Source organism: Microtus ochrogaster, unplaced genomic scaffold, assembly GCF_000317375.1.
Source record: "Microtus ochrogaster isolate Prairie Vole_2 unplaced genomic scaffold, MicOch1.0 UNK11, whole genome shotgun sequence".
Lineage (NCBI taxonomy): Eukaryota > Metazoa > Chordata > Mammalia > Rodentia > Cricetidae > Microtus > Microtus ochrogaster.
The window spans coordinates 3,838,860-3,862,662 of record NW_004949109.1 but is presented as its reverse complement, the minus strand read 5'-3'; the positions used below and the strand labels follow the sequence as shown (position 1 = coordinate 3,862,662).

Here is a 23,803-nt window from a genome sequence, read left to right as displayed (position 1 = left end):
AGACCAGGCTGGTCTCGAACTCACAGAGATCCGCCTGCCTCTGCCTCCCGAGTGCTGGGATTAAAGGCGTGCGCCACCACCACCCGGCTTTAAATAGCATTTTTAAAAATACATTAGTACTTTGCAAAATATATCTTATCCTGAGACAAATTATGGTGAGTATGTTTTTGGTATGATAAAGACAAATTTAATCATGCTATAAAATAAACAACTCTTTCTAATAATAAAGCAAGAATAATATTTTGAAAGTAACAAATTTTCTATTAAAAAATGTCTAACTTTTTGTTTCAGAAAAGAGATTAAGCCAGGTATAGTGAAATAAGCTTGCAAATCAGCACTCAGAGACACAGGTCAAGAACAGCTTCAGCAACATGACAAGTTCAAGCTAGAGCAGGCTGCATGAGACCATTTCTTTAAAAACAAACAAAACACAGAAAACCGAGTTTGAGTGCTAAAGGCATGGTGGTACTACACATGCAGAAATGAGGTATCAAAGCAAACCAGAAACTCCTATCTCTTAAAAGGCCTGTTCATAGCCATCAGCCCTTGACTTGGATTTCTGAACTTGGAACTCACTTCCTCTCAACCTTAGCCATACACCTCTTCCCTGTGCTGATTTGATTCTACATCCATTCACCATAATAAACCTTAGCCACAAGAAGACTAAGTCCTATGAGTCCTCTGTGAGAATCATCAAACTTACAAATGACCACAAGGACCCGCAACACAACAGGAATTACAAAACTATATTCTTTGCCTGTTTGTAACTTAGGACAGTACATGCTTTTATGTATATAAAACTCCTCGCAAAGTCAGTGCTTGGTATACGGGGTGAAAACCACTCACATTTCTTTGTAGGTTTAGTGTCCAGGGATGCATATTTTGTAAGGTCTTAATTTCTACAGTTAAGGAGCCACATTTTCCCAAGGAAAATGATAGGTTAGTTAACACACGATAATGCACTTAAAAATGGTATATTCAGTTAGACATTTATAGTACATTGCATATGTGCAGACTCTAAAACATTTTATGGATACAAAAATTATATTGGGAGCTCCAATATTTGGTGCATAAAAGTTTACAATAGTATTTTCTTGATGAATTGCTCCTTTTATTAACATGTAGTATCCCTTTTTAAATATCTCTTCTAAGTATTTCTGGTTTGAAGTTTATTTTGCCAGACATAAGGATAGCTATGATTGTCTGCTTACATTTTCTGTTTCCTTGGTATTTTTTCCTTCCTTTGATACTAAGTTTTGGAGAATTTTTGCTGTAAAAATGTGGTTTTTGGAGATAATATATAGTTGGTTGTGGGTTGACTTTTTACTTTAAATAGAAGGGTTTTCTGTTTCAGGATACAGGTATTAGAGTCAGTGAGATGGTTCCGCAGGTAAAGTGCTTATTGCACAAACCACCTGGCCCCCTAAATTCAATCCCTGAAGCCTATGCAAAGGTGGAAGGAGAGAAATGACTTCACAAAGTTGTTCTCCGACCCCACCACATAAACACACACTGTGGCATGCATTGCCCCTTATCCCCATCATATGCATACACATACACACATACACAAAATAATCTTTAATTATAAAAGAATATAGGTATTAACAAAGTTGTTATATTGGAATAAATATAAGCAGATAAACTTTTTTCCAAAAAGCATGAATTCTGCTTACCTATTTTCTAGAACAGAATATAAGTTCATACCTGAGCATTTGAGCTAGTGAGTGTCTCAGTTCCAATGAGTGACAATTTATTCTGGCACTTGATTTAAAAAGTAAAGAAAAACAAGTGGCATATTTATAATCCATAGACAATTACCTTCTCCTCCCTTTTTATATTAGCCCCATACAACACCCTTCTAAAAAACCATGGGCGTTAAGAGAACAAGAAAGTACTACAGAACAATAACAAAATAAGTAACTAAAAACGTAAGAAAATAAACATCCAAGAGACATTGTTTACCTGACATTAAAAACATCTAACAATGTTAATGACTGGATTTGATAGTTGAATATATGAGTAACTTAAGTCTTATCTGTCCTCATTTCTGGTTGTAATAATTTTAATTTTTAAGTTATTGTTAAATCCAAGTTTTGATAGAGAAAATAACAAAAAAGAATTATAAAAATTATCTAATAAGTACACTAATGATATACAGTACCAAAGATTTTGCTAAACGATTTTTTTAAAAATACTCCATCTTTCCTGCTCTGACAGTTTAGTGACAGAACAGAATGCTATCTATATACATAAAAAAATCATTCATCACTTCTGCTCTGACACGTTCCTGAAGTACTACGTGTATCTGTAACTTATGTCATATATTGTGGTATGCTAAAAAGAAATCTTACCAAAATAACATAGTGTACCAAGTGTCTCTAGTTCATTAAAATAAGTATATATATACATAATTTCAAGTTCAACATTCGTATTCATGTTACACTCATAATTCTTATAATTATATATTATATAATAATGTGTTATATTATTTATTATATATTATATTAATTAATATTATTATACTAATATATTCTTCATTGTTATATATTATTTCTATTTCTATATTCTACTGACCAAAAACAGGTACTGAAATAAAATCTCCTTGAGAGCCAGAGCTACAATCATTTTTTTCTCTTTCTACAGTTTACCTAGTATAAAGTTTCTTAAGAGAACACTTTATAAGTTTTACATATAAAATATATATAATTTATAAAATAAGAGCTATGGGGAAACTAACACCATTTCCTAAGTTTATTATGTAATTTTATATTAACTAACATATCACTTTTACCTATTGATACTTACATCTTCCATGTCTTCCCACATTTTTTCACACTGTTTAATAAGTTCTTCCTCAGTATCTATAACAACTTCCATATCTGTAGTAATATCTGGATGTAGTTCTGGTTGATTCTCTGACATATCCTTTACAGTTTTCTTCACCTTAGTGGAAAAATTAAGCAAAAAAGATACATGCATTTGGCAACCATTTGCTGAATGTAGCAGTGACTAACAGACAAAAGTCCTTTGAGAAACATGAGCACAATACTGTTGCAGGGAGTATCTAAGTATTAGCCACTGTAGAAAAGAATATCGATGCAACAGCAAAAACCAGCAACACAACTACCATAGGACCCAGAAATTCCACTAGTAGACATATATCCAAGCAAATGAAACTACTGTGTTGAAAAGATACCTGTCTACAATCTCTTGTTTACCACAGCACTATTTACAATAACCCAGATATGATCAACTGTAAGGTCCTTCTCTTGTAATAGGAGGGGCAGTAAAGGAGCAACATACAGATAGATACAGATAGAGTAGATGTGTTGGCAAGAGCATGTGGAAGCTGTGTTTGGATTACTTCTTCCTAGTAAGTGAAATGTTATTATGTTAATTATGTTAACTATGTTATTATGTTAATCAGTTGTAAGGATAGATAGAAGGAATTCAAAATTTAAGAGCAGATACAGCCAGGTGTGGTGAACCATGCCATTAATCTCAGCACTTGAGAGGTAAAGGCAGATGGAATTCTGTGAGTTCAAGGACAGCCTGGTATAGTAAGGGATTTCAGGGCAGCCAGGACTATATAAAAGAAAATCCCTGTTTCAAGCAAGGGAGGAGGGCTGGAGAGATAGATTATCCCTTAAAGTTTTTACAACCAAAAATTTAAGAGTAGAGGTGGAAAGGGTTTAAAATGGTTATATAAGAGAACTCAAAAAATATAAAGAAGTTTTGGATAGTGGCCCAATTAGCTGGGCAAGGTGCTACACTCCTTTAATCCCAGCACTCAGTAGGCAGAGGAAGGTGTATCTCTGTGAGTTCAAGGCCAGTCTGGCCTCTAAGGGAATTCCAGGATAGCCAGAGACCCTGGCTTGAAAAGCCATAACTAATAATAAATAATAGTAATAGTAATAACAATAGCAGCATACTAAAAAGGATGACAGTCATCCAGAAGCTAAAAATTTTCAAATAAAGAAAACTGATGGGCTGCAGAGATGGCTCAGAGGTTAAGAGCAGTGGCTGCTCTTCCTGAGGGCCTGAGTTCAAGTCCCAGCAACCACATGGTGGCTTGCAACTATCTAATGAGATCTGGTGCCCTCTTCTGGCCGCCAGGCAAATATGCAGGCGGAACACTGTAGGCATAATAAATAAATACTTAAAAAAAAACTTGTTTCTTTTTTTAAGTGACAAAAAAGGCTGCTGCAAAGAATAGGAGTTGATAATTTATCATGAGATTTAAAGTTAAGTAAATTTACGAAAATAGATGTAGAAATAACCAGAGAGGACTTCTAGGCTACAATGTCAAATGTAAATCACAATAAACACCACCCCAAAGTATTTTTTACTCATATGGACTTAAGTTTATATTGCTTAACCATAAGTTACCAACAGAGTTGTAAAACAGATCTAAATAGATACAACACTATACCATGTTTCTATGCCCTTTAAGTGAGTAATGTAAGGATGTCAATTCTCCCCAAATTGAACTATTTTATCTTAAGTCTAAAAAGTGACAAAAAAAAGTCGCACTGGAAGAGTAAATTCTAAAATCTATATAGAAATATAGAGATCCCAAAATACCAAAGATCCACTGGATATAACTAAAATGTAAAGTCGGCTCACGAACAGGCAAACTGAAACACCGAACACAACTCACAGACACACGCAAGTCAAAGAGAATATTCTAATAGTGGGAGCCCATCTTATAGTAAATTCAAAATATAGTCTGGCTGATAGAGATGTACTTCATTCTTTTAACAAAAAGTTCTTCCCAACCCCTCCCGCCTGCTCTCCATCTTTTTCTGGGATAACCAGCGAGGTTCTGGAACGCCATGGCCCTGGAGGCTGAGAGAGGCGGGGCATTCAGTTCCCGGGCTGTAAGTATCCGATTGTTTGGGGGGCCGGGTCCCCCAAACTTGCGAGCTACCATCCTCGACAGGAAACTAGGGCTGTCACAGCACTGTCCCCCCTGCTTACCCAGCCAGAACCAATCTCAACTCCACTCAGCACTCACGCCGCCACAGCGCTCCTGTCACCGGCCAGGTCGCGGGGGTTTGCGCGCGCTGCTTGCTGATTGGGTTAGCGCTGGTTCACACCAGCCAATCAGAAACGTCGTTGGCCGCTGACGTTCAGGCTGCGCCGCCGCTACTGCGGCCTTCTGAGCTCGCTCGGCCGTCGCGTCTCTTCTGACGCCGCACACAACATGGCGGCCGAGAGTGGCAGCGATGCTCAGCTGAGAAGAAGGCGGCGCCGGGACCCAGACGATCGGGAAAAGACGGAACTCGGCGACCGAGAACTGGCCATGGCGGTGGCGGCGAGCGAAGAAAATGAAGACGAGAGTGAAGAGCGTTGGGTTGGGCCTTTACCGGTGGAGGCGACCCTGGCCAAGAAGAGGAAAGGTAGCTGCGGAGAGCCCGCCCGAGAAGGAGCTGGAAGGCTGCCTGGCGATGTGGGAGGGTCGCTTTCCAGCACGCGCGGGAGTGGGACAGTGGGTCCGTGGCTTTGAACGGACGGGCTTTACCTCGTTTCCTCCCCAAATGGGGATTTGGTCTTGGTACAGCGTAATTTTCAAACTCTGAAACCCTGTTGCTCCCTGACTTGTTGGCATAGATGCTACGACTGGTGCTGGTCTGTTTGTTTGTTTTTTTTTTGTTTGTTTGTTTTGTTTTTTTGTTTTTCGAGACAGGGTTTCTCTGTGGTTTTGGAGCCTGTCCTGGAACTAGCCCTTGTAGACCAGGCTGGTCTCGAACTCACAGAGATCCGCCTGCCTCTGCCTCCCGAGTGCTGAGATTAAAGGCGTGCGCCACCATCACCCGGCTTGGTCTGTTTGTTTGTGTTGAGTGCTTTGATGGACCTCGTAGCTGTCACGTAAAGTTGGAACTCCTAATTTGGATTAGCACCTGTGGAAGGAGCACTGGTTCTTAGAATCATAAATCTTAAATTCTCCACCCCGACTCGTCTACGAATGAGGTTTCAAACCTAGCGGAAGTTGCTTAACTTTGCTGGATTTGAAGTCATATTCCAGACAAAACAGAAGTGTTTCACCATAACAAGGTTTTTTTTTTAAGGCTGGAAAGGGGATAAATTAAATTTTACTGTTTTAAACCCTTTTCTAAGAACTTTTAGGAATGTGTCGCTCTGTGGCGGTGTGTGTGTGTGTGTGTGTGTGTGTGTGTGTGTGTGTGTGTGTGTGTATGGTAAGAGCTTCTTTAATCATGCTTTTTAACAGATAGCCTTCTAGGCTTTAGATGTGTGGGGGGTGGGGGTATAACTCCTTTCACCCTGCTAGCTTTTTAACCGGAAGCCTTCTAGGTTTTAGGTGTAGTGGTTGCTGAATATTGTCATCTGTCCTCCTGTTAAGTGTTTTCCACAGCAGCCTTTGCCTTCGTGGCACGTACTACTTTTTGTAGTTATGTATTTATTCCTGGGACTTTCTGAACACTATTAGACTAAGCATGTGAGGACATGGATCGTGCACTTTTTCCGCCAACCCTTGGTACAGTGCTTTGTATAAAAATTTAATAAATATTTTATAACATTTATGCTGTTCTTTCACTTAAATATTACTACATGTACTACTTAAATGGAGGAAATGGGGATGACCAGGAAGGAAGAAAGAAATTAAGCACTGAAATATTGGCAAAGGAAGCAAGTGTTTTATAAACAATACCGTTTTGACAGAAAAAAAAATCTTTACACTTAGCCAATGCTTTTTTGAAAAAACAAAAAAAAACCCCTCTGAAACTACAAACAAAAGATTTGTTACAAAAATAATGTGAGGCCGGGCGGTGGTGGCGCACGCCTTTAATCCCAGCACTCGGGAGGCAGAGGCAGGCGGATCTCTGTGAGTTCGAGACCAGCCTGGTCTACAGGACTAGTTCCAGGACAGGCTCCAAAACCACAGAGAAACCCTGTCTCGAAAAACCAAAAAAAAAAAAAATGTGAAACATTATCTAAAATGTTTAACAATTTTTAACTTGTAGAAATGGAGCTAAGATTGTACTTTGCATGTATGTTTTTACAGTGATATACAGTTGTATGACACTTCATTAGATTAAGCTATTTCTAAAATCCATTCCTTTTTATTATTTCATGTATATGAATGTTTGCCTGCATGGATGTACACACCGTGTGGATGTCTGGTGCCCAAGGAGTCCAGAAGAGGGCATCAGATATCCTGAAACTGGAGTTACAGATAGAAGAGCAGCCAGTACTCTTGACTGCTGAGCCTTCTGTCTGACCCCAAATTAAGCTATATTTAAATTTTTATTTATTATTATTTATTATGTGTTGGTGGAGTCAGAGAGGTGGGAACACAAATACCACAGCACAAGAGTGGAGAGCAGAGGACAACTTTGTGGAGTTGGTTCTTTGCTTTTACCTCTGTGTGGGTTCCAAGGACTGCACTCAGGTCACCAGACTTGAGCAAGGACTTTTACTCTCGGGACCGTCTTGCCCATCTTAAACTATTTCTTAAAGAAAATAATTTCTTTGTTTTCTTTATGTCCAAGTTCCCTTGAACATATTCAAAAGCATTAATGATTAATAAAAGATATTTAGAACAGATAGGATAAAATTTATTACAGAAAACTCCAACTAACAGTGGAAGACTACTTTTATATTTTAAAAAAGTGCCAAAATAAGCAAGCCAGGATTGGTGTGGAAGCTCCACAAGATCGTAGGCACCCTTTGCCCGAACATAACAAGTGTATGGCCTTCATTTTCATCGTCCTCGGTCCTTAGAATTACAGCATTAATAATCTAGCTCCAAGCTAGGGAAGAAAAGGAAACTTTTTAGGACTATTTTCTCATCATCACAAGACACTTGCTCCTTTTCCCATCATGTAGTTCATACGGTCACTACAGAAGACTGCGAGAAAGGCCATTTAACCAAATGTTAGTAGGCACCCATAAAAATGGGGATTCTGTTACTCACAAAGTTAATGGAAAATAGATTGACAGACATAATTTTGAGTGTGCTATATAACAGTACAAGAAGCTAACAGTTTGTCATGTTAATTTACCAACTTTATATAGGCATGGTTGATCATCTTATTTAGAAACTACCTTTTTAAAAATAGATTGTACTAGTAAAATTGGTCCTGGCTCAAATAAAACTGATTTTTTTTTGGTGTTTCTCAATTTTCCATTTTTTCAGGTATTGTACTTCTAGAAAAATGCCTGAGAAGCACTCAACTAGATGTGTTAGGATTTCCTCAGCTCTAAACATCTAAGCATTTGATTTTGTTTACATTTTTCAGTTATTTTTCAATGATGTAGTAGAGAATTTTTGCCTTAAAAATAAATATACATCTTAAAACTAGCCATTAGCTTATTAGTTAAAATAACAATAACTGAGATCTATATGGTTACGGATATTTTCCTAAAGCTTTAGGTCTTTAAACATTCCTATTAAGCCAAAACCATTGAAACAGGAGGTGGAGGTATAGCTCAGTCATTAGATGCACTTGCTGCTCTTCCAGACTGAGTTTGATTCCCAGCACCCACATCAAACAGCTTATAAACCGCTTGTAATTCTAGTTCAAATGGATCCAGTCCCTTTGTCTGGTCTCATTGGGTACATTTACACACAGGGCATGCAATGGTATAGACAGAATCTTTGGAACAGCATATAATCCCTGAGAACCTGTCGTAGAAGCTAGTGAAGCTGACATAACAAATATTGTATGTATTTTTTATCCCATTTGTTGATTGAAAGAAAATTTAGAAGAGAATACAAAATTTAGAAAATTCTAAGTAGTCATGTCAATTTCATTAATTAAATATAATTTCCCCCTCCCCCAGTTCTAGAGTTCGAAAGAGTCTATCTTGATAATCTCCCCAGTGCATCCATGTATGAGCGCAGTTACATGCACAGAGATGTTATCACACATGTGGTATGCACCAAGTAAGTGTATCATCCTTTTGTTATGTGTATGAGTGTTTGCGTATGTCTGCGTCACTTGTGTGCCTGGTACCTACAGAAGCCAAAAGAATGTGTCTGACCTCTAGGAACTGGAGTTACAGTAAACTTTGTAAACTGCCACATGGGTGCTGGAAGGTGAATCCAGCAGCCAGTACTCTGTCTTACTGAGCTATCTCTCCGTAGCTCATATTATACATTCTCAGAAAAAAAAATCTAAAGCTTAATTATGAGTGGATTTACAGAAGTAATTTGGGAATTTTATAGATTTAATTCTGCAAGTTCTGTAGTAATTTAACAAAGCCCTGCATGTTTTCTTATATAAAATGAATAAACCAGTATTAGTAGAGCTTTTCTAAAGAAGATAGTATATTCAGATAAGAGTAATAATATAATATTAATAATTTGGCTTCTTTGGTGTTTATAGAGAAGCTGATGGTAACTCAGACCTCCTAAAATTATCAGAGGACCTTCAAAATGGATGAATAGGAAGACTCAAAGAGTAATAATAGTAGAAATAATGTCCCTCTTGTGTTTAACTCATTCTATGTCTACATACTGTTGGGATGTATTTCATTAATTACCTGATTTATCTTAAGAACAGTGTTAAAAGTCATAAAATCTTCATTTTATAAGTGAGAGAACTGTGGAATACAAAGGTTAAATGGCAGAAGCAGCTAAAGAAAAAATAAAACAAATTCCGAATTTCTATTCCTTATTTGGATTTTGAACCTATGTGCAAGAGTAATACTAAGTTCATAGTTTTAAAAGGAACATCTTTTTTTTTAAAGATTTATTTATTTATTTTTGTTTACAGTGTTCTGTCTGCATGTATGCCTGCAGGCCAGAAGAGGGCACCAGATATTACAGATGGTTGTGAGCCACCATGTGGTTGCTGGGATTTGAACTCAGGACCTCTGGAAGAACAGTCAGTGTTCTTAACCTCTGAGTCATCTCTCCAGCCCCTAAAAGGAACATCTTGACTATACTCAGATGAATGCTTTCAAATAGGTCAAAAGTAGGTAGAGTCTTGTGTAGGAATTTGGATCAGCTGTGATTGGGACTTGGATGATATTGGCAGTGATCAAAACTAGATGAACAGTCCAAAAAAAACGAGAACAGTCCACTGTTGATTTCTTAAAACAGATTGCATTCCTTCATATTATAAGAATAGGATAATTCTGACCAAATTTGATTTTTATCCCAAAGCTGTAGAGTTTAACAAAAAGGGTTTTTTTTTTTGTTTTTGCCAAGTGTGTGTGTGTGAGAGAGAGAGAGAGAGAGAGAGAGAGAGAGAGGATCTGAAGTCATTCACCATGGATGTGGTGTAATGTGAATAAATTAGCTGTCTAAGTAGTATGTGTAAAATACTAAATGTATATGTGAAAGTAATTTGGGTCTTTATAATCTTCTGAAAACTATAAACTCTTCTCTTTAAAAGACTGCCTTTAGGGTAATATAATAATAAGAAAATCTAGTGATTCCAACAGAGATTTGTTTGTATGATTTTGTTTTGAGACAGGGTCTCCCTTGTAAGTTGTGCAAGCTGGCTTTGCACCACCAACACCATGGCCTAGGCAGCCTTTCTGCCTCAGCCTCCTGAGTGGCTAGGGTTACAGGTTTACACCACCAAGCCAAGCTATTATGTTAAATCCTCATTCAGTTCTGCACCAGGACTAACTCTAATTCCGACCCTCCCTCCCCCCCTCCCCTCCCCCCCCCCCCCCCTCTCTCTCTCTCTCTCTCTCTCTCTCTCTCTCTCTCTCTCTCTCTCTCTCCCCCCCCTCTCGCCTTTCCTCCTTTCCTTTCTTCCTTCCATTTATTAATTTATGTTAAATCCTCAGTTAACTATGAACTCACTTCTTAGGATGACTATTAGTTGCTGTTATTCCTGAAGTGGTCTGTGTAAAGGAGAGTTTAAAAACAGAGCAGCAAACCCTAAACTGACATGGTGGGATGCAGCTATAAACTCAACACTAAGAGGCAGAGGCAGGCAGAAGGATCACAAATTCAAGACTAGTATGAACTACACATAGTATGAAGTTAGTTTGTTCCACGTAGTAAGAACTTGTCTTTTTTTAAAAAAAAAAAAAAAGCAAAAGAAGTCTATTATTGAAGTAGTTAATTACTGCTTGTGAATGTTTGCTTTGAAATTTCTCAGAGATCTGTTTTAGAAATTAACTTTAAAACTTTTATATATACAGGACAGATTTTATTATCACTGCCAGTCATGATGGACATGTTAAGTTTTGGAAAAAAATAGAAGAAGGAATAGAATTTGTTAAACATTTTCGCAGTCATCTTGGTAAGAGTTTCTCTCTTTTTGTAGCTCCTGTTTAAACTATACTAATTAAAATTTCCTTTAAAATATTATATTTTTCTTTGGGTCATGTACATTTATTTTGTTTATATTTATTACAATGTTTTAATTTTATTTTTTAAAATAGGAATAATTGAGAGTATTGCAGTTAGCTCTGAGGGAGCATTGTTCTGTTCTGTGGGTGATGATAAAGCAATGAAGGTATTTGATGTAGTGAACTTTGACATGATCAATATGCTGAAGCTTGGGTAAGTTTTCTATAAAGTGTATATATATTTAACTTAGTTAAAAATAATTGTAAACAAAACACCATATCATAGATTATTTTTGAACAGAATATATTATCTCACTATTTGGGATTTTGGAGACTTCTACTCTGGTACTTCTTATTAACACGGATTTTCAAACAATGTCACAAAAGGGTCACCATATCCAACAAGTACCACTTAGTAAATTGATGAAGAGTCATCGTGTCTAACTAGATGGTTAGAATAACTTCCTTGCTATATTATACTTACTTTGAAGATATAAACTTCTGTTTTTATATGGTTCATAGATGGTTATAATTTGCTGGTGGTTTAAACTTCAGAGTGTACCAATACTGATGTGTAAACTATGTGATTGGATAGCACTGTGTTGAGACTGGTGCTTCGTGTTTAGCATGACTTTTTAAAAAGATAACATGCTGAAAAAACATACACCTAAATGTCAGCTTAAAAATCATACCATTATCACAGTGTTTGGTAACTTGCTTTGTTCGAATGACATAACAAAAGACCTTAAGTAAAGTAACTTAAAAAACAAACTCCCTACCTCCCACCCTCCACCCCCCACCCCCACACAGCTCTAGAGTGTTGGAAACCCAAGGTTCAATGCCATAAAGCAATGAAGGTATTTGATGTGGTGAACTTTAAGGGCTCTCTTCCTGGCTTCTTACTGTTTCCTCACTCAGTTAAAGAAGATAGGAGGTGGGGCAGGATACTTCAGTTTCCTCCAAGAAGGCCATGGACCTATCAGATGAAGACCCCACCCTTATGATCTCATTTAAATGTAATTGACTCCAAAGACCATCCAAAAAGTCCTACCATGGATTGCATTACGTCTATAATTCAAATCTAAATTTTGGAGTTTCTTTTGAAATCAGATTTTATGAACTACAAAAGAAAACCAGTGTTACTTTATTTGGTTAGATTTCTTTTTTTTCTTTTTGTTACAAATGCCATTACCTAATTTGATCTTCTCTTTTATTCCCCAGTTTGTTTCCCCAGACATTTGCTATTTTAAAAAATAACAAATATTTGAACATTAGCTCTTTGAGAATACTCAAAGAGTCTATTTCAAGAACTGATAGAAACTCTAAATAAAGAATTCAAAAAAGGTTTTTTACCCTCAACACTATGATGATTGGTATAACAGTGTAACTTTTAAAGTGACTACTTTGCAGCACATGTTAAAATTTGGGATGTAGACTAAATGCATCAAATTCTTTTATACATTGTTCATTATATGACATGTCCAATGCTTACATACAGTTTTAATATCACGATAGGACATTAGTTTCTTTTGAACAATATCTGAACCAAAATATTTTTATTGTAAATGTTTCAAGAATGGATTTAATATAAGCCCATTGGGAAAAAAAGTTACCCATAAACTGTTTTACAGATATCCAGTGCCTGAGAACACCTTAAGGCTCAGATATGACTGTTTCCCTATGTTCCCAACAGAAATAAATATGTAATTCTCTTCTTGTGGATGGGTATCATCATACTTTATTAACGTTACACTGATGACATTAAAGAGAAAATTAAGGACAGGTATAGTTAAAGATAGGGCACTGAACATGCAGAAGGCTCTGGATTAGACTCCTAGCACTGTAAGAAAAACAGTAAAAAGAAACTAAGTAGCTATTCTGAGTAGTTCCTGCCTATCTTCTACACTTACGCAAAGAATCCCAAACTGCCTTTGCGTAAGTGTAATGGTTGGCAAGGACATTTTGATTTTAGTAACGGGCTGGGGAGGAGTGCTTGTTGTATTGACCTCTCTTTCTCTCCTCCTCAATTTTTAACTGCTTTAGCTATTTTCCTGGACAATGTGAATGGATATATTGCCCAGGAGATGCCATATCTTCAGTTGCTGCTTCTGAGAAGAGTACAGGAAAAATTTTCATTTATGATGGTCGAGGAGATAATCAGCCACTTCATATTTTTGACAAACTTCATGTATCGCCTCTTACTCAAATAAGACTAAACCCAGTTTATAAAGCAGTAGTATCTTCAGACAAATCTGGAATGATCGAATACTGGACTGGACCTCCTCATGAATACAAATTCCCTAAAAATGTGAACTGGGAGTATAAAACTGACACAGATTTATATGAATTTGCCAAGTGTAAGGCTTATCCAACCAGCATATGCTTTTCACCTGATGGAAAGAAAATAGCAACCATTGGATCAGATAGAAAAGTTAGAATTTTTAGGTTTTTAACCGGAAAACTCATGAGAGTCTTTGATGAATCATTAAGTGTAAGTGCCATTGAATCAGATTTTACTTTTCTAATAAATTTTATGTGTTTGCTATTTCATAAAGATATTTTTTCTATCTAGACATGTGATGATTTTTTTCTCTTTTGTTTTACTCTTGTGTTGATGCTCTTCCTACATTATGTGATATTTCTTCATTGCTGTCCTTAACATTTGTTGAGGTGACAGCACTAATATGACAAAAGGGAGTGACAAGATGAGTAAGGCTGTGACGAAAGTTGAGATTCAGAATGAGAAGTTGACAGAAGAAAGATGCCAAACTAATTACTTGCAACACAAAACAAGTATAAGTGTATGAATAGAAAGTAGTAATAGCTGAAATCCCACATTCCACAGGGGTGTTTGGGTTTTTTCTGTAGTTGGGGAAAGAGCTGCCTGGAGTGAGTGAAAACTTTAGTGACTTAGAACTATTGAGCTTGCAATGGTGGCGCATGCCTTTAATCCCAGCACTGGGGAGGTAGAGGCAGGTGGAGCTCTGTGAGTTCGAGACCAGCCTGGTCTACAGAGCTAGTTCCAGGACAGGCTCCAAAGCCACAGAGAAACCCTGTCTCGAAAAACCAAAAAAAAAAAAAGAAAACAAAACAAAAAAAAAAAAAAACAACTATTGAGCTTGTCCTAGGTTAGCAGGAATTGAAGGCAAAGTTTTATCTTAGTGTTTGTTAACTGAGAAATATGGGGTCACTGCATGTGTCAGTACAGTAGTGTGTCTCAGAGGCCATGCTTTGAATACCAGGATAGTATAAAAAGATTCCACAGAGCTGTTTACTAAATTGGATAAGTATTTATAAAATGCATGTATATGGATAGATGGCTAGCTGTAGAACTTATTTCTTGAAAGATGAGTCTTCAAAAATAATCATGAATCTCCCAGTACTAAAACTTAATCCAGCATTCTAGGCACTTTAGAACACACAAATAAGCGGTAACCAAAGACAAAAAAGCTGTTGTGTAAGATCTTGCATTCATGCCTCAAACGTTAACATACCTCTTGTTTTCATAGTTTTGTATATTTTTCTTCCTTTGTCAAGAAAAAATTGAGGGCTGGAGAGATGGCTCAGAGGTTAAGAGCATTGCCTGCTCTTCCAAAGGTCCTGAGTTCAATTCCCAACAACCACATGGTGGCTCACAACCATCTGTAATGAGGTGCCCTCTTCTGGCCTTCAGGCATACACACAGAACATTGTATACATAATTAATTAATTAAAAAAAGTTGAGAAGATTTTAGTTAAAATAAACATGAAACAAATATATAAATAAATGTGAGTTTAGTTTATTATCATCCATACTAAAAAGTTAGCTTTGAATTCTGCTGTTTTATGTCCTATATGTCTGAAATGATAAATAACAAAATCTTACCTTCTATAAGGCTTATGGAGTATTAATACTAAGTATTCATGTTAAAACCAGTATCTTGAAAATTGTGGATTAAATATCAAAAGAAACCAAATTTCCAAACCATAAAAGGTACCTATAAATACCATTTTTTCCAAAACATTTATCGAATACTAATCTTAACTGCTCTTATCACAATAACTTAAACAGTTTCTGATGTCATAATCGATATAGCAAGACAGTAAGAGTCACTCAACAGGGACTGGAGAGATTGCTTGGTGGTCAAGAGTGCTTTGCTGTTCTTGCACAAGACCCATGTCAGACAGCTTACAACTACCAGTGAGCTCCAGCTCTAGATCTTACATTGTCTTCTGGCCCCTGCAGGCGCCCACATGCATATGTACATTCACAAAGACACACATTCACAGAAATAAAAGACTTTTTTTTTAAAGATATTCAACAAAACTTAGTATTTGCCATATGTTCTCTTCATAATTCTTATACAGGATTCACAGACTATGTGCAGCTGCATTGCTTGACATAAATAGCTACTTTTCATGTGACTCACTGATTTTGTTACAGGGGACTGAGGGGATGGGGATTCACATGTCATCTATGCTTGCCTGGAACTTCTTATGTAGCCCTGGCAATTCTGCCTCATCTTCCCAAATGCTGGGACAACAAGTGTAGACTAACAGGTCCAGCTACCATGTGACTTGACTCCTTAATGTATCTAGACCAAATAGATACACCAAACTTCTATACAAATTAGATTCCAAAGCACTAATATAAAATTTTTCTCAGTTTTACAAACTGTTATAAAAATGTCAATATTTTGTTTTATTAGATTGAATAAAATAACTTCCACCTGCTTTTTATTTTGTATAATGTACCTACTAAAATTTTAAGTGACTTACACGACTTGCATTATATTTCATTGAAAATGCTACTCTGAGGCTTCTTAAAGGCAGGTTTATTTCTGTAAAGAAAGCATTAGTTATATAAATCAACTGGTTTAGTGTATTTGTTTCTTAAGTTAGAAAATCAAATACTATTATAGTATTGGGATCAAACCATCAAACCCAGAACCTTAAGCACTTAGTCTACAAGTAAGCTTCATACCTTTGAATGTTGTTTTGTTTGAGACTTGATCTCATACTGTGGGCTTGGCTGGCCTGACATTCAGTATGTAGCCCCAGCTGGCCTAGAGTTCACAGTGTTCCTGCCTCAGCCTTCAGACTGCTGGGATTCCAGCTGAGAACAACCATATTGGCCTTGAACTACTATTTGTGACTAAACTTGTCAATGTCTTCTTTAATTTCCTGCTTATAGGGTTTAGAATGCTTCTTAAATTACATGAATATACAAAATCTCAATGATTCTCAACGTGTTTTTTATTCAGTGCTCACTGTTTTAATTTATGTATGTCCAGTATATATATATGTAGTTATTTTGTTAATGCATAGCTTATTTCCTAGATGTTTACTGAACTGCAGCAGATGAGGCAACAGCTACCAGACATGGAATTTGGCCGACGAATGGCTGTAGAACGTGAGTTGGAAAAGGTGGATGCTGTAAGATTAATTAATATTGTTTTTGATGAAACCGGACACTTCGTGCTATATGGAACAATGCTGGGCATTAAAGTTATAAATGTAGAAACAAATCGGTAAGCTTTAACATGATTTGTATATATTTTTAATGCAGTTATAGGGAACCATTTCCTCCAATAGGGAAACAATGAGAGTTTTGTTTGTTCCAGAGAAAGTAGAAAGGTCCCAAATGCCTAAACTTAACCAAATGTTTTGACTGGATATTTCTATGGTCTCTCAGTTGTTTATAATCTTATGTAGAAAGTTTTCACTCATATTTGTAAAAGAAATAGAAAAAAGATATGCATAGTTTCAGGGTTTTGGGTTTTTGTTTTTTGGGCGTTTTGGGGGATGATTTTTTTGGGGCTTTTATTTTTTTCTCTTTTTAACAAGTTTCAGTCTGTGTTTTGCTTATTGATTTAAATTAACCAGACTTGTATTAAATGTTACCAAATACTTTAACCACAGAATTCAGCATCACATGCTAGACATAAAGACAGAGCTAAAATGCATAAAACCACAGTAACTCTTGTGCAAATAGCACATTTGGTGTTAGTAAAGAATATCTACAATCTGATCCTATGATGAATATAAAGAAAAGAACTTTGAAAATATTTTGATAAAATTCTTGTGCTATACATTCCTATGTATAAATAGATTTATCTTGTAGTTCTTGGTAATATAAAATCATTAAAAACTTGTAAAAGGTTTTAATAACAGGAATAAGTTAAAACCCCATTGGTATCTGGGGTTGGACCAGGATACCCTGTGGATTCCAAACTCTAAGAATACTCAGTCAAGTAGCCAGTCCCTCATGTAATATCCATATGCTCTTATATTTTAATTATATGTAGATTACTCATAATTCCTGGTATAAATGTTATGTAAATACATATTGTACTATATTGTTATAGAATAATGACAAGGGAAAAACAGTATACATGTTCAATATAAACAATTTAAAATATTTTTAGTCTTAAGTTTGGATCTAAGATACAGAGCCTATGAGTACAGGGGAATTAATGAGTGGTTTGTCTTTGCTTTATTTGTGTGAGAGAGAAAGTGTGTGTGTGTGTGTTTATGCACACCAGAGGTCAATGTTAACTGTTTTTATTACTTTCCACTTTATTTTGAGACAGTGTCTCTTGCTGTACCTGAAGTTTACCTATTGGGCTAGACTGGCTAGCCAGTGAGCTCCTAAGATCTTTCTGCTTCTGCCTCTGCCTTTTCCCTCCCCCAAGCAGGGTTATGGATTTTTGCTTCATGGCTGTGGCTACTAGGGATCTCAACTCAGGTCCTTGTACCCACTAAGCCAGTTTCCCAGCCCTCAGGTGTGTTTTCTCTTTATTAGAATGTTTAAAGCAGTTGTTGGCTCACAACAAAATTAAGAAGGTATTGTTTTCCCATGTATTCTCTACCCTCTTACAGCTCCTGTCAAAGCAGTACATTTGTCAGGTGATAAACATACGTTGATACATCATTATCACCTAATACTTAACCATTGTTTACATTAATGTTGCTCTTGGTACTGTACATTCTGTTTGGACAAATATAAAGGACCAAGTGCCCATCACTATATTATCAGTCAGCATGTTTTTCACTTCCTTAAAATCCTGTTTCACCTATCTATTACTCTAACTTCTGGAATGACTACTAACTACTACAAGTAACCTTTCTTTTTTCAAGACAGGGTCTTAAACTGTTGCTCTGTATGGGAATTGAATAGCCAGAGATGGCCTTGTGGTGTGGGAGGTCCTTCTGTCTATGTGTTGCTTTTATTGGTTAATGAATAAAGAAAGTGGCTTGGCCTGATAGGGTAGAAAGAGCTAGGCAAGGAAGACTAAACTGAATGCTGAGAGAAAGGATGCGGGGTCAGAGAGGAGCCATGTGTCCCCAGCAGAGAGGGACACCAGAACTTTAAGCCTACCAGGAAGCCACAGCCACATGGTGATACATGGATAGTTGATCTAAGTTTTTTTTTACATGTATTTACTTATTGTTGGGGAGAGGGCACATACCATTGTTCATATTCAAAACTCAAGAACCCAGTTTCCTCATTCCTCCATGCGGATCTTGGGAATGGAACTCAAGTTGTCAGGCTCCATATCAAGTGCCATTATAACAGTGAACCTAAATCTCTGATCCAGGATAGTTGATTTCTAATTTTCATTTTTCAAGCTGTTATGACTGAAATTCTGTTTTTTCTGCATGTTTGCATAGTATATATATATTTGTACAGGTGTGTCTGCACATGTATACAGGTGGAAGTCAGAGGTTAATGTCAAGTAAATCACTGAAGGAAGCCAGAGCTTACCGATTTGCCTAGTTTAGCTAGTCATTTTGTCCTGTGGATCCTATCAAAAGCACTGGGACTATGGTTGGTCTACCTGGTTTTTATATAGGTACTGAAGTTCCAATTCCAGTCCTCAGGCATGCAAATCAATTTATTCACTAAGCTGTCTTCTCAGCCTAATTCTGAAAATTGTATTATATTAAATATTTTATTTTTCCAGGTGTGTGCGGATCTTAGGCAAGCAAGAAAATATTAGAGTGATGCAACTGGCTTTGTTTCAGGGAATAGCAAAAAAGCACCGAGCTGCAACAACTATAGAAATGAAAGCCTCTGAAAACCCTGTTCTTCAGAATGTTCAAGCTGACCCAACAATAGTCTGTACATCTTTCAAAAAGAATCGATTTTATATGGTATGTGATAGTCTAAGTGATGGCAATTACATTCGTGTTTTTTCAGCCTTGCTGGGAGTTTTTCTTGAAACATGTTGGCAAATTTTCCAAACACCTAAAACATCAACCTTCAACGATATTGTAGAATTTTAAACTAAGAATTGATATTTAAGTATTTCTGTATTCTTTCCCATTATGTTTAAAATTTTTCCCATCTGGCTTCTATCACTATTTGTGCTAAGGCAATAGGAAACTAATAATTATGTTCATAATTGTGTTTACAACAGTTTTTACTGTGGGTTTTTAATATTTTTTTGTTTTTCAACTTTTCACTTGAACATAATATATTTCCCAGAACGCACACAATTTCTTTCTCTAACTGTATTTCCTTGACTTTTTGTTCACTGTAACAGTGCTATATTGAAGCGATATATTCTGAAGAATCTTCTCCTCCCATGGAGAATTAAAGTGCCTCTTGTTGGGGTTGTTGCTTAATGATTATTTCTTACCTAGCACTGGAAGAGGAATACTGAGAATGGGCTAAAATCAATCTTTGAAGCTATTTATGAATAATAATATTACCCAAAGACCTCTACTCTGACACATTGTATCCTTTACAACTGCAAACAGCTTCCTAAGGTCTAAGTAAGATTCCTTAATTGTCTATAACTGACTTTTATCTCTTTTGTGGCTTTAGCCTTCTTCCTTTTTATTTACTACACTGACAAAATCAAATTTATTCTATTATTTTTTAACTTTTTATTTATTATTTCTTCCACTCACATGTTTTCTTCCAACTTCTACTTCAGGGCTGAGCTTGAAATCTGTTCACATCAGTACTGAGTTATATGCACCTGCTAATGGTCTGCCTGTGCTTCTCTCGTCATATGCAATGTGCTTTGGGAGTATAAATTAATAATCTGTAATCTCGGGGGAAGAGGTGTATCTTTGACACTGCTCTCTTCCTCCAGATGACTTAAAATCAATAAATATGGAGTGCTGTAGCTTCACATTCATCCACTGATGTCTATACAAATTGTAAACATTTGTGATGGGTTCAAGTTAACACAGTTGATAAATGTAAGAAATAGCAATTTCCCTACCTACCCCAACCAAGCTTTTAACCTAACATACATAAATTCTTTTTTTTTTTTTTTTTTTGGTTTTTCGAGACAGGGTTTCTCTGTGGCTTTGGAGCCTGTCTGGAACTAGCTCTTGTAGACCAGGCTGGCCTCAAACTCACAGAGATCCGCCTGCCTCTGCCTCCCGAGTGTTGGGATTAAAGGCATGCGCCACCAACGCCCGGCACATAAATTCTTTAGTGTGAGAATTTTTTCTTACACCCTCTGACTCATAGCTAAAAACTCATTAATTTATACTAAATAAAAATAGCTGATCGTGTTTTTATCTATAAAGTTAAAATTATTAGAGACAAATTCTTGACATATAATAAACTCCAGTCATTTGCTGTGGCAGTTCATGTCTTTAATCCCAGCACTCGGGAGACAGAGGCAGGTGGATGTTTGTATGTAAATGCATAAATATATAGGTTGCTCAGTCCTTTTAGTGTTACTTACACATATATGATTTCAGAGCTAATTGATATTGGATAAGCAATTAAAGGATTCATCCCTGGGGAAAACTATTTCTCTTGCTCTCAATATTCCTTAGATGCCTGCAGTTCTTTAAGGTGGGGACCATAGACTTTACCATTCTATGTTAGCATGTCTATTGGTATCAAACTTATTTAGGTCTTGTTTAGGTACCCATACTGTCAAGGGATCATGAGTGACATTTCCCTATCATTTCTGGGAAACACAGTCTTATAGATTTCTTGGTCCTCTGGGTCTTAAAATCTTTGTGCCCTCTGCCCCCCCTCTTCCTTGATGTTCCCGGAGCCTTACAGGAGTTGTGTTATAGATGTATCCAAGGTGTTATGAATAATTGCTCAAATCTAATACTAGAAAATTTTGTTACTCTAAAATTAGAAAATCCCCTTATTCATTACCCTAAAAGCCTGCCTATCTTCAACCTTGGCAACCGTTCAAATCTTTGGTTTCTGTAGGCTCCCCTGTACTGGAAGTTACACATTGAAAGCAGCCATGGAGGATGTGGTTGAAACTGGACACTACATAATCAGTTGCTATCTGCATTTTGACTAGTTGTGTGTTCTGTAATGGTTTCCATATGTTGCAAAGAGAAGATTCTTTGATAAAGAATGACAGCTACACTTATTTGTAGATATAAGGATAGGTATTTAGAGTGCAATTAGAAATTTCGCTGATTTAGTGAAGAGATGGTATATGGTTCTCCTGTAAGATCCATGACCTCCTATCCCAAAAGTTGTGTTTCTAGTACCAGAATTAGACAGTTGTTGGTTACCTCCAAGATATGAGTGCCACTATTATACCCTTGGGGTATTGTAGATCCTAAGTGTCATAGCTGGGTAGGACTATTGTTACTTCCCTGCTTCAGATTCTATGAAAGCTCATCCGTAGGGTAGAGGCTTTCAGGTCAGACCCAGCTCAGATCCTCAGTCCTGTGTCCAACATGCATGAAGCCTTCACCTTCAACCTTTGGGAGGCAACCATCAGCAATGGCAGTAGCATATATTGTTTTGATGGTTTCTTGAACTCAAATGACCAAGAACTCAAAAGGGAGTTCCTCACGTGTGATACTGGATTTTTTTTTTATTAGTTTTATGATTATTAAGGGTAGCATTGTCTACCCAAATGGCATAACTTCTTTTAACCTCTCTATGTATATACATATACATGTATGTATTATATATAATTTTTAGGTGAATAAAAAAATGGTCCCTTATTGCCTCCTCACACATCCTAATTGTTATTTTCTCCCTCACCTTTGGTTTGGTATTGACCTCTTTTCCTCTCCCCAGGATAAAGCTCCCTTCCCTGTTTTTCACCTTTTCCTCCTTTATATAATCAGTATCCTACCATTCTCTCTAGTCCATAGCTCTGTTTGACAGTCCTAGTTTCTGAGGTTAATCCAGGTCTATTGTAAATTCTTACTTTCCTTTAAAAGTAAATTTTATTTATAAATTTTTACCAGATAAGTTTTTAATTCAACCATTCACATTTTCTTTATTGAGTTTACCAAAAGAGAACCAGAAGACACAAAAAGTGCAGATTCTGACCGAGATGTTTTTAATGAGAAGCCTTCTAAAGAAGAAGTCATGGCAGCTACTCAAGCTGAAGGACCAAAACGAGTTTCAGATAGTGCCATTGTCCACACAAGCATGGGAGACATTCACATCAAACTTTTTCCTCTTGAGTACGTACACAAATGCCAATGTCAATGTGTGTATTTGGACTGCAACTTAAAATTGTTACTTTAATTGATTTTGAATAAGTTTGGATAAAACATCTACTTAGTTTTCTGATATATAAGTTCTTCTATCGATTTTAATGTAGTCCTATTATGAGAACAAAATACACTGGCTATGAAAGTGCTGCCAGTGATAGGACAGTATCCTAACACGCATAAACTTCTTGTTCAGTCTCCAGTACCATACAAAAAGTATGCTGGAGGTAAACTGTAAAGATGCACAAATGTTACCAGTGATTGCACATCCAAATAGGTCTTAGGGGCTTTTTTATAGACAACTCTCCTCCCAAAGCAAATCCTTTAGGTAAAGGTAGTAATTTTTGTCTTCTGGAATTTGTTAGTCACCTATTACAATTTTAAAAGTGAATTCTAATGAAAATCATAAGGACTTTAAATTCTTTTTACAGTTGAAAAATATCCTGAATAGTTAAAATATTTATAAAATAGATTAATACCTTGATCTAACAGAGATGATATCTTTTATGATGTCTTCATTCAAAAGTATTTATTTTGGATATAACAACTTGGTACCAAGCAAAGAACTAGACAGTTACAGATTCTTACACAGTCCTTTTTCAACCACTTGGTGCATGTGCCTCTTTGAATCTGCTGCATGAGTACTTGAGGCCAAGATTCTCCTGATTCCTCCTTCTATTCTCAGCTCTCAGAGGTATTTTGAAAAATAATTTTATGAGATTAGAAACAACTAAAAAAAATCATATTCCTTTTTTTGTTTTGTTTTTCGAAGCAGTGCTTCTTTATTTGTGTAGCCCTGGCTGTCCGGGAACTAGCTTTGTAGGCCAAATTGATCTCAAGCTCACAGAGATCCATCTGCCTCCGCCTCCTGAGTGCTGTGATTAAAGGCATGCATCACTACTGCCTAGCTAAAAATGTCATATTCTTATTGATTGTCACTTAAAGTTGAATAAATTCAGAAGATGCTATTTCTTTGAATAAGTCTAGAAATCACTGAACTATAATGCTGTTTTTAGAAGAAAATTACTTTCCCCAAAAATAAACATAACCATGCATGCGTGCATGTATCGTGTGTGTGTGTGTG

General features: G+C 36.5%; 2 protein-coding genes across 3 annotated transcripts in view; one reads left to right on the top strand and one right to left on the bottom strand.

Moving 5' to 3' along the window:
• Cenpk (centromere protein K) overlaps positions 1-5,091 on the bottom strand; it is a 21,076-nt gene extending 15,985 nt beyond the window's left edge. Inside the window, exons 1-3 of the mRNA XM_005366583.2 lie at positions 4,981-5,091; positions 2,806-2,943; positions 1,705-1,761 (exon numbers count right to left, since the gene is read on the bottom strand). Coding sequence (XP_005366640.1) covers positions 1,705-1,761; positions 2,806-2,922 — 174 coding nt within the window. The 5' untranslated portion in view covers positions 2,923-2,943; positions 4,981-5,091. The remainder of the gene's footprint in view (positions 1-1,704; positions 1,762-2,805; positions 2,944-4,980) is intronic.
• Positions 5,092-5,197: 106 nt separating this feature from the next.
• Ppwd1 (peptidylprolyl isomerase domain and WD repeat containing 1) overlaps positions 5,198-23,803 on the top strand; it is a 22,484-nt gene continuing 3,878 nt past the window's right edge. Inside the window, exons 1-8 of one of the 2 annotated variants that reach the window (XM_005366581.3) lie at positions 5,198-5,402; positions 8,809-8,911; positions 11,131-11,231; positions 11,374-11,494; positions 13,324-13,771; positions 16,600-16,790; positions 19,227-19,416; positions 22,508-22,689. In XM_005366581.3, coding sequence (XP_005366638.1) covers positions 5,207-5,402; positions 8,809-8,911; positions 11,131-11,231; positions 11,374-11,494; positions 13,324-13,771; positions 16,600-16,790; positions 19,227-19,416; positions 22,508-22,689 — 1,532 coding nt within the window. In that variant the 5' untranslated portion in view covers positions 5,198-5,206. Of the gene's footprint in view, positions 5,403-8,808; positions 8,912-11,130; positions 11,232-11,373; positions 11,495-13,323; positions 13,772-16,599; positions 16,791-19,226; positions 19,417-22,507; positions 22,690-23,803 lie in introns of those variants that run through there. The other variant, XM_013353568.2, reaches the window with a different exon arrangement.